We start from the raw sequence: 10,763 nt of genomic DNA on the forward strand, positions 1-10,763 counted from the left end.
GAATGTAAAAAGAAAGCCCTTTCATATGATACCCCACTTGGTATAGTAATCTTACTTAAAATAATTATTTGTTCATAAACACATTTTAATTATTGTTTTTGTGATGGTAACTACAAATTCACGGATTTCGGATTTTTCCCTTAACGTCTGCTATAAGACCTACCTACCTACCTGCCAAATTTCATGATTCTAGATCAACGTACTTTGTAGGTTTCTTGACAGACAGACAGACAACGAAGTGATCCTATAAGGGTTCCGTTTTCCTTGTGAGATACAGAACCCTAAGGTCTTTTTAACCGACTTCAAAAAAAAGGAGGAGGTTCTCAATATTCGTCGGAATCTTTTTTTTAAATGTTTTATGTATGTTCCCCGATTACTCGAAGACGCCTGGGCCGATTTTGAAAATTCTTTTTTTGTTTGAAAGGGTATACTTCAAAGGTGGTCCCATATAAATTTGGTGAAGATCTGATGAACATCTTCGAAGATAGATAAGAACTCCTCAACGGATAAGAGTAAATTGCTCGCGATCAGTGTAGCTATCAGAATAGCTTAGTAAACAGTAGATTTTTAACCAGGCATAGCATATTTTAATACCATGGGGCCACTAAAAATTGTGAAATAAATTTTACAAAATAAATAAAAACCGACTTCAACTAGCCACAAACACTAAAAATTAAAAAATAATTTAATTTATTACCGAATATTGTATACAAGAGTTAATATAGTTCCATGATAATATTTTATGGGGTCGGTGCCAATGAGGTTGTGCCATTGCCAATGCCATTGTGGAGTCTCATAAAAATAATATGAAGACTTTATTCAAGTTCAGACGATTCGCGCAGCTGAAGCCAATTGGCACCGGCACCAAAAAGTATTATCATGGAACTATATTAACTCTTGTATACATAGGTAATATATTCGGTAATAAATTAAATTATTTTTTAATTTTTAGTGTTTGTGGCTAGGTATTGAAGTCGGTTTTTATTTTTTTTGTAAAAAAAAATTATTCTGGTCCGGTATGGAACCTTAAGGTACTTTTTCTGTTCGGACGTCTGTGAATGATTGCCTATTTTCAGTAACTATGTTATCGATTTGGAAATTGGAATAGTTTTGATAAAGGTTTATGTAAACTTTCAAAATCTTTTTAGAAGCTGGCAATAAACCTCATTTTATTATTTTATTGTATATTTAACTAATTTAAGCTACGGAACCTCTGTGGCAAATATGACTCGCACTTGGTCGGTTTTTCTTACCGTTTAACTATTCAGCGAAACTAGGGCTTTCGTAAATCGGCGGCGGATGGACAAAAAACCATTTTAAGTTTATCAATTCATATTTTTCCTTATCCAATCAAAATAAGGTATACACTTCAAATTACGATGCTCCGAGGTCGGTCTCTCGGAGACCGACCTCGGAGCATCGTAGCGGATTGTTCTCTGCGGTATCTCCGAGCATTTAAATATCTACCTTATTACGACTGATATAATTGATAAATTTAAAGTACTCTGCCGTTCCATTTCCGATTTGCGCAGGCGCTTAGCAACAGAGACAATGAATTAGAAAACGACTTCATTATAATGGCGGAGAATGTATGCTGAACTGGACCAAATACTTACATCTAAGAGCTCTGGACCTAGCCTTAGGTACTTATATTGGAAATTGTATTGATACTCTTATCCACATTGCAGTATCTATGTTAGAGGAACTCATTCAATCATATTTATTTCTTTATTTAATCTTTATTTTTGCTAGCTGATGCCCGTGACTTCGTCCGCGTGGTTTTTAAAAATCCCCTGGAAACTGGTTTTCCGGGATAGAAGTAGCCTATGTCACTCTCTAGACTTGGGTCTTTAACTACATCCATGCAAAATAATCACGTCGAACCATTGCATCCCTCGCGCCTTTCCAAGTCTCTACCCGCCTTCTAAACTACTGTCCCGCTGGCAAGTAACATAGGTACCGATTTCAAAGCCCAATGCAAATAAGAATGTTAGTAGGATTAGGAAGCAAGCCGCATTGTGTCGGTTTAGTCGTTCCTTTTTCTAACCGACTTAGTAGGCCAGTTTTAACTCACCACGATTTAGGAATATAATTCCTTACAACATCAGAGTTGAGGAGTTGGGGTCCTCGAGTTCAACGATAGTCTTTACTTGGTAGGTAGGTACCTACCTCCAATATCAATTTATAACTGACAATTTCTAAATTCCGTCAGTTTAGGTGATGCAACATCAGGATTGAGGAGTTGGAATCCAATTTTTTAGTTACGAAGTTTTTCTATCAATTAAAACGAAACTACGCAAATTGGTTCAGTAATCTCGGAGATTTCGGTGTACATAGGTAGAAAAACACAACTCCTCCTTTTTTTAAAGTCGGTTTAAAAAGTAGCCTATGTTACTCCCTGGTTAATCCTCTACTTGTCTGTGAAAGTCCCGTCAAAATAGGTTCAGCCGATTATCACGTTCAAACAGACAGACAAAAATTTTAAAAACGTGTGATTCAGTTATGGTAGGTACAGTTCAAATAACCATATGAGCTTAATATCAGGTACCTAGTTATTTCGAAATTACAGACAGACACTTCAATTTAATTTATTAGTATAGATACGTATCTTTAAGTGTATAAGTAGGTAGAGTAGCCGGCAAGAAATATTGTACATCGAATTTACAATGATTAGACCTTTAGAATGAGATTTCGGCTTTGTAGAGCGTTGTCTCTGACACTCATACCCATCTGACGTTTTGTCGGTCTCAACGACAGAAACAACGCTCTACAAAACTATCTCTTTTGCAAAGGTCTACAATATTTTCTGCCGCGTACTGTACCTACTATTTACTGACAGAGCAAGAATAAAACTATTCTTAAGCGCATGTCTGCTAAAGAGAACTTGCATAAGGTTGGGTTCTCCAAAGTCATGCTACGAGTAAATGCTATATTTTTTTTAAAACCGTCTTAAAACCTCATAATGATTTTAAAATACCTATTCAATGAAGTATCACTCAAGCAATGGGGTAAACCAAAACTTTCGGCGCGCATTTCGTGTTTGGCAGGAAGTTGGTAGGTATAGTCTGCATAGTCCTCGCAAAACAATATCATTAGTCCAAACTAGAGTTGCAATATGCCGGTTTGCGCAGGTCCATACACTTACTATTAAATACACAAGTCCAGCTGAGAAAGTTCCATACCCGAAGGTTGCCAACGGGACCCTATTACTAAGCTTCCACTATTCGTCCGTCTGTCAGCGAGCTGTATTTCGTGAACCGCAATAGATAGAGATGTCGCAGAATGTGTATTAATATGCTTGATAAAATTTTCAAAATGGCCGCCATGAAAAGAACGGTGGTACGGGACATACGGCGAAAGGGTGAAACTATAAGGGTTCCTTTTTAGGGTTCCGTACCTAAAAAGGAACCCTTATAGTTTCACCCGTAAACCGTAATATGAAGAGAGTTTCACCGTAAACCGTAATATGAAGAGAGTTGAAATTTTTACGAATGTGTATTTTTATTGCACTATAACAACAAAATACACAGAATTTCATAATGGCCGGCCGCGTGGAAATTTAAAAAAAAAGTGTTATTGCTTGTACGATGGATGGAACCCTTGGTGTGCGAGCCCGACTCGCACTTGACCGATTCTTAGGGTTCCGGACCTCAAAAAGAAAAAGGAACTCTTACAGGATCACTTTGTTGTCTGTCGGTCAAGAAACCTACAGGGTAACCTATTGTACTTCCCGTTGACCATCATGAATCATGAATTTGGCAGGTACTTATGCGACAGGTCGAGATGGCAATCGGGGTATGAGGCAGGGGGACGCCCCGCAAACCCGTATGTCATCCGCGCTATCTATCACCGGGTTATCGCGGGGTCTATGCGGGTGTGCGGGGTATCCCCACCCCGATTGCCATTTCGACCTGTCGCGAACTACCTACTTAGTAATGTAGATGAACATAATATATCGACCGGAAAGTATCTACGTACATATTTCATGTACAAGTAAAACCTTGAAATAAATTACATGCTGTTGGTTACAGATTACAGAATTACTGAAATATAATTCAAGTAGGTAGGTAGGTACAATTAAATATTGTAAATAGCAACGCAAAGCAGAAAATTGTAGTCTGTACAAAACACCTATGTCATCAAAAAATAATACCAAGGCCAAAGAAGTGTCAGCTTACAATTCATACCTCCAGGTATCTACATACCTAATGTTTTATATTTTGATCTACGTACCTAGGTCTACGTAGGTCTAGATTAGACTAGAACAGATAGGAACCTACTCATGCATTACGATTTACGAATCACGGCAGGAAATCAGCTTATTACTATTCATCTGTTCTGGAATAGAGTTTATGATAAGTGGTTAGACATACCTACCTATATAATAGGTAGGTATACGGTATAGTCCGTACAAAATGACTCCTCACGCGCCATTTTAACTCTACGTATCAACTATCATGTCAAAAGTACGGTTCACCTTTAAAATCAGCCAGAATTAAATCGCAGTTTTGACATGAAATTTGACACAAAGTTAAAATGGCGCGTGAAGAGTTAAGTTTTACGCCATATACATAGTATTGGTACCATGGAAGGAATGAGTTGTGTTGTCTATGTCCTTGACTATACCTGCGCAGACCGCCATGTTGCAACTTCAGATTGGACTACCTACTTTTGCAACAATTTTTTTATGAAAACTGAAAAGTCGACCATGGCTGACAGAAATGTTGACTCGGAACAAAATACATTTACCTAAAATATATACCATCTACCTTACACTAGCAAATAGGTAAGAGCTTGGGAGTTATGAGGGAATAAATAATTAATTTATGTAAGAACAATAAGTATATTTTGCCTGGTAAAATCCATACTTGATTGTTGATAAAATATTGTGATTTGTAGTCAGGATCTATTTAAGGGCTACTGCCTACTCAAGATGCAATGTTAGTAATGGTATGATAACTAGCTTTTATTTCCTGGATAGGTAAGCACCTTCCTACTTAAGAGAAATAGGTATTTCACATGATCAAATACTTCACATCACTAAACTAATATAAAACAAATCTAATCATTTAACTTAATTTCCCACATAAAGGACTTTTTAATTTTTGATAATTTGATCTACGTAAAAAACCTTGTTGGAATAGACAGAAAGGAATGTTTAATTAACAAAGCATAAACTTTAAATATGTTTATTGTTTAATGCAGAAATTGTTACACACTTAACATCTTAACCAAACAAAGAAATTGAAAATTGTAATCCTTTACCCATTTAATATGCATGTGACATCTAAAACTATAATAAAATTGCATATACAAAATAGTGAGATGAAATCGCAAATTAAAATCAATTATCACCTTCAAAAACATAATACATCAATATTGCTAAGCCTTAATTAATAACTAAATAAACCATATGGAGAGAAAACTTGACATATGGTTTATAGTAATAAAGGTAGTGAATTTTAATTACAAATATTAATATCCATAAACATTTTCGTCAGAAAATGCAATATATAGGAAAAAGTCTTCATCATGATGTTCCTGGTACAGCGATCCCATCGTAGCAGACGTAGGAGGTATTACGTTGTTCACAAAGAAGAACAGTGCATCTTCCGGGCGTAGATGAATCCGCTTTCGGATCAAGAAATAGAACTGCCCCACAGTTAAATCTGATGGCACCAAATACTTCTTTTTATCGAGGTCTCCAAGTCTCGCTTTGGGTGCTTTCTCCACAATCACTGGAACACGGTCCGGATATTTCCTGCGTATTTTTTCCCCCTCGGTCTTTCTTCTCTCAAAAGAGTGTTCTTCTTTATATTGGAATTTCATTTTTGCTCAATTTATTCACAGTAATTTGCAAAACGACGTAGTCGAGCTCCAAATTGATTATTACGACTTGTTTTTTGTTTTGCGTTTATTGTTTTAAAATGCAATGACGCAAGCAGCTGATACAACACGAAAACACAAACGATAGAGGAGAAAATTCTACTAAATCTATGGAAAAGTCAACCAGATCATTTATGTATATATAATATGTACGTGCAAAAAAGGCCACACAGCTCGCGACACCGATACCGTAAAACGGGGTGAATAGGAACCGGGGTGTGAATAGGGACAAAACTGGGAATGAGATTTGAACGTAAAAATAATACCCAAAACAGCTTAGAATTTTGGTAGCATTGTTTTTCCCTATAGTAGAATATTTGATCTTTTATTTGGCATCACTGAACCAGAGACAAATTGACATTAAAATAACGAAAGCGTCATTGCAAAAACGTTGTTCAAAACACGCTAAGCCGTAGGTCTCAAAACTTTGTTTACTTTGACGCAGTACGAGAATAAAACAGTAGAAAAACTATTAGAAATCATTAAACATTTATCTAAGAGGCGTCACAAAAGCAGATTTGTCTAAATGTTACATATTTTTCTGTAAAAAAGAAAAAATTGGAAACCAAGTGGTTTTGGCTTTGCCATGGGGATTATAGGTACGGGAAAGGGGTGGATAGGAACGCTATACTTACTGAATAGGCTACTTGACAATTTTTTTAAGTTGGTCTTAAATGGTTAATATTTGTCCTATTATATCAAAAAAATTAACACTATATTTTTTTGCGCCCTAAAAACCGTAAAATTTTAATTTAAAAAAATATTTTTCTTAGACAGGTGAAAACACTGTCGGCCATGTTTGGCCGATAGATTATCTGTGCTCTGACGTCATGCATTTGTAAACAACAGTATAACCCTGTGGTTACCGTAAAACGGGGTGAATAGGAACCGGGGTGTGAATAGGGACAAAACTGGGAATGAGATTTGAACGTAAAAATAATACCCAAAACAGCTTAGAATTTTGGTAGCATTGTTTTTCCCTATAGTAGAATATTTGATCTTTTATTTGGCATCACTGAACCAGAGACAAATTGACATTAAAATAACGAAAGCATCATTGCAAAAACGTTGTTCAAAACACGCTAAGCCGTAGGTCTTAAAACTTTGTTTACTTTGACGCAGTACGAGAATAAAACAGTAGAAAAACTATTAGAAATCATTAAACATTTATCTAAGAGGCGTCACAAAAGCAGATTTGTCTAAATGTTACATATTTTTCTGTAAAAAAGAAAAAATTGGAAACCAAGTGGTTTTGGCTTTGCCATGGGGATTATAGGTACGGGAAAGGGGTGGATAGGAACGCTATACTTACTGAATTGGAACGAATCAAGGTTAAATAGGAACAGTAAGGTTTATATAGGGACAGGGCTGTCACTTTAAATATTTAATTAAATTGTTCAAAAAAATTCTTCCTTCTTGTGTAGTCGACTAGTAAAATTTAGTTAAATGGCATTTTACTGTTTAATATTGATAAATAAATAAATAAATAAAAATATTTTTTATTCAATTAAACTTTTACAAGTATAGGTAACTACACTACCTACTTGTAACAGTTTAATTAAATAAAAAATATTTTTATTTATTTATTTTTGAATCGTCAAACCACTGATTCGGAATGCCAGCAACCAGCAAGAAACTCGGCGGTTGCTTTTTTTTAAAGATTTGATACCTACTATGCCATGTATAATAACATTTGGTATGAAGATAACTATTAAGACATAGGCATCCGCTAAGAAAGGATTTTTGAAAACTCAACCCCTAAGGGGTTGAAATAGGGGTTTGAAATTTGTGTCGGACGAAGTCGCGAGCATAAGCTAGTTTTGTAATATTAGAGGATAGAGCTAACTTGTGTTTGACAACCCTAACCTTTTTTCCCTATTCACCCCTTTGCCATTCCGTTACACCCCGGATCAAGTATAAATAGGGACAGCATATATTTTGATTAAAATATACCAGTAATTTGTCATTATTTTATATTTTTTGGATGTTTCCTTAGAATTCTTACAACCGGAGATGCTTACAAACAGTTAAAGCATCATAATTTGTACCAAAACATCCGTAAATTTCAATGCGAAGTTAGATTTCGTACCTATTCACCCCGTTTTACGGTATGTCCAGATTTGCAACTAGCGTGGCCCCCTCAGTCCCTCTCACTCAAGCAGATTTTCTTAATTGTGAAATGTCATTCCTTCTACACTTCACGTTGTTTGTCAAATACTCACGTACAAATACATTTTGACAAACAAAAAAAAGTGGCCACGGTGATAAGGACAAAACATAATCTTTTGTCACAATCGTTCTAACAAGAGCTTAAATGCATTTAGCTATCTCGCTCTAACAGTAAGTGTCACAATAGGGCTACTTCTAACAGTCCTTATTCTGAGGCTCGCAAATTAGAGTCAGTATCTCAACTCGGCGAGTGTGTAGAAGCAATAATGCTGCTGTTACACGGTGCATGCAGAATGTTTTACTACTTTTTATGGATATTAAAAAAATACATTTTAATGGGAAAAATGGCAAAAATTAGTAATTTTTTGAAAAGTAGAAGAAAAATTATATTTCATTATATATTAGTACCTACTCGCGGACTGTATTTGCGCCGTGTATATATACCATAAAATATGGTCCGTACTCGGTGGCGCGTTGCTATATTTATTAAGTTGGCAACATTGAGGCTTCTCGCTGTGCGCTGCTTTTTCACGGAAACAAGTAGAAAGAAGCGTTCCTTAGTTTATTTTTACTAAAATTTTACATTGTGGCGTTATTATACGCTGAATTGCTGTTGTCTGTATTTTAATTGCAATTAATTAACACAAGATGCGTAAAAGAAAGTCACTCAAGAAAGCAGACGATGAATCCGATGCCTCCGAGCCTGGGGCTGAACCGGAAGAATTTCAAGATTCGGGAGAGGATTGGACGCCGGATGCCGATCCGGTGTGTTTAACATTTTATTATCAATTTTAATAAGGTCTTCAACAGAATAGAATGCTTAGAACTTCTCTTAGTCTTGTGCGTTTGCTTGCCAAATAGAAATGGCGCGTGGTTTGTTCATAGATTGTTGTATGTAACAGGTTAGCTATTGTGCGGTACGCCTGAAATGCTTGAAATGTAAACTCTAGTTAAATGTTTGGTGAAAAGATTCTTACGTATCTTATTTGTTTGATTTCAATAATTAACGAGCACAAGTTAATCATTGCCAACTGCACTATTTGATACTTCATTTAATGTTTGCCGTTCGATTGTTTTGGAGTAATAATTATAACCTTGTTTTATAACAAAACTATGTATAAACTCATGACCTTTAGGTTCTAGTTAAGGCTTGTATTCGAATATTCGGTAATTTCTTTAATACGAAACTCAGAACGCTGATGTGCACAAAATACATTCAATAGATGTTCTAAGTTACCTAAGAGCATCTAATGTTAACACATCTTCATTTCACTATTTATACTATGTGCTTTACTTTGATTTCAATCCATCAGCCAGTATGCCTCCACTACTGGACATATGCCTTTTTTAACACGCTTATGGTGCTTATACATCCTATAGCTTCCTCATCCACCCACTCCCCGCCACCTTCTTAAGGTCCAGCGGACTGGAGCTTGTCTGACTGCGCTTATGTAGTACTTGGTCTCCACTTCTGGATAACATGTTTGTTAAATATTACTTGGTTTGTCTATGTTCTTCTCAAGACCTACTCCTCTGGAAGAACAGCTAAGCTCGATCAGCATTCCCTCAAGGTCCTGCTGTGATTCAGCCAGTATGACTGTCATACTGGCTGAATCAATCGGTATGAATTTCTTGTAAAATTTCTGACAAGTCCTAGTTTCAGTTCACCCCTAAAATATTGAGCGATGGTGGTTATTATTGCTTGTGGTTTATCTTTTTATAGGTGGAACAACCGGTTCGTGGCGGTAGAAAACGTGCAACAAAAGCACCCCTGAACAACTCTAAAAAGAAACGTAAAAACTCGACAAGTGAGGAGAGTGAAGAAGAAGCTGAAGAGGATGAAGAAGGAGAAGATGAAGAGGGGGAACTGGACGAGGAAGAAGGTTCCGATGAAGAGAAGAATGGCTCTGATGGCAACAAGTCGGATTCCAGTCAGTCAAAGGATATACCAAAGCATTTTCATGTAAGAATTCAGTTCAAATCCACACTTAGTTATATTTGATGTGAAAACAAGTCTGTCTGGTACATTGTTTTGGCTTGGTTGTTGGACTAATTGTGATGAAAAGGAGTGGACAAAACCACATAGAAAAAAGCTAGTAATTAATAATTACATTGTGATCACAGGTGAACTCTTTCGTGCCTCAAACTCTTTGGACTAATATTTAATTTTTGAAATTACCTTCCAGTCTGGGAACTTTGTTTTGTTGAAGTCTGATGTGAAATGGGATGGAGACTCGGTGATTTCCAAGTTGGATGAACTGAACTTGTGGAAAATAGATGGAAAAGCTTTATTACAGAAATTCATACCGATGGAATCAAATGGAAAGATACTACACAAATGCACATGTGTGGTGAGTGTTTGGAACTTCACATTTGTTAGTCATTATTTTGTTTGAATATTATTTTATAATCAATAATTATTATTTTGGTTTTCAGTATTCAGGATGGAATGTTGACAACCGTGACAATTACTACCCCATTACAGAAATCTTGGACAGAAATCCTCGTACAGACTCAAAGGAAATATGTGTAGCATTAGATCTTGATGATCTGATTAAAGTACGGGACAAGTAAATTGTGAATTTTTTACTTAATTCATTTAGATAAGTCTAACAAATGTATGAAAATAAAATCTTGTTTTGGCACTTCATTCCAGTTTACTTTGTATTCATTTTATAAAAATGGGGATTAAATGTTCAATAAAGTAA

General features: G+C 35.9%; 2 protein-coding genes across 2 annotated transcripts; one reads left to right on the forward strand and one right to left on the reverse strand.

Moving 5' to 3' along the window:
• Positions 1-5,178: 5,178 nt before the first annotated feature.
• On the reverse strand, positions 5,179-6,022 carry Atg8a (Autophagy-related 8a). The gene has a single exon (XM_034975714.2). The coding sequence runs from the start codon at positions 5,827-5,829 to the stop codon at positions 5,476-5,478; it is 354 nt and encodes a 117-aa protein (XP_034831605.1). The 5' UTR covers positions 5,830-6,022; the 3' UTR covers positions 5,179-5,475.
• Positions 6,023-8,552: 2,530 nt separating this feature from the next.
• LOC117988189 (general transcription factor IIF subunit 1-like) lies at positions 8,553-10,763 on the forward strand. Its single transcript, XM_034975305.2, has 4 exons — positions 8,553-8,820; positions 9,779-10,018; positions 10,242-10,406; positions 10,492-10,763. Exons 1-4 carry the CDS (start codon positions 8,704-8,706, stop codon positions 10,627-10,629), a joined length of 660 nt encoding a protein of 219 aa, XP_034831196.1. The 5' UTR covers positions 8,553-8,703; the 3' UTR covers positions 10,630-10,763.

This window comes from Maniola hyperantus, chromosome 14 (genome assembly GCF_902806685.2).
Source record: "Maniola hyperantus chromosome 14, iAphHyp1.2, whole genome shotgun sequence".
NCBI lineage: Eukaryota > Metazoa > Arthropoda > Insecta > Lepidoptera > Nymphalidae > Maniola > Maniola hyperantus.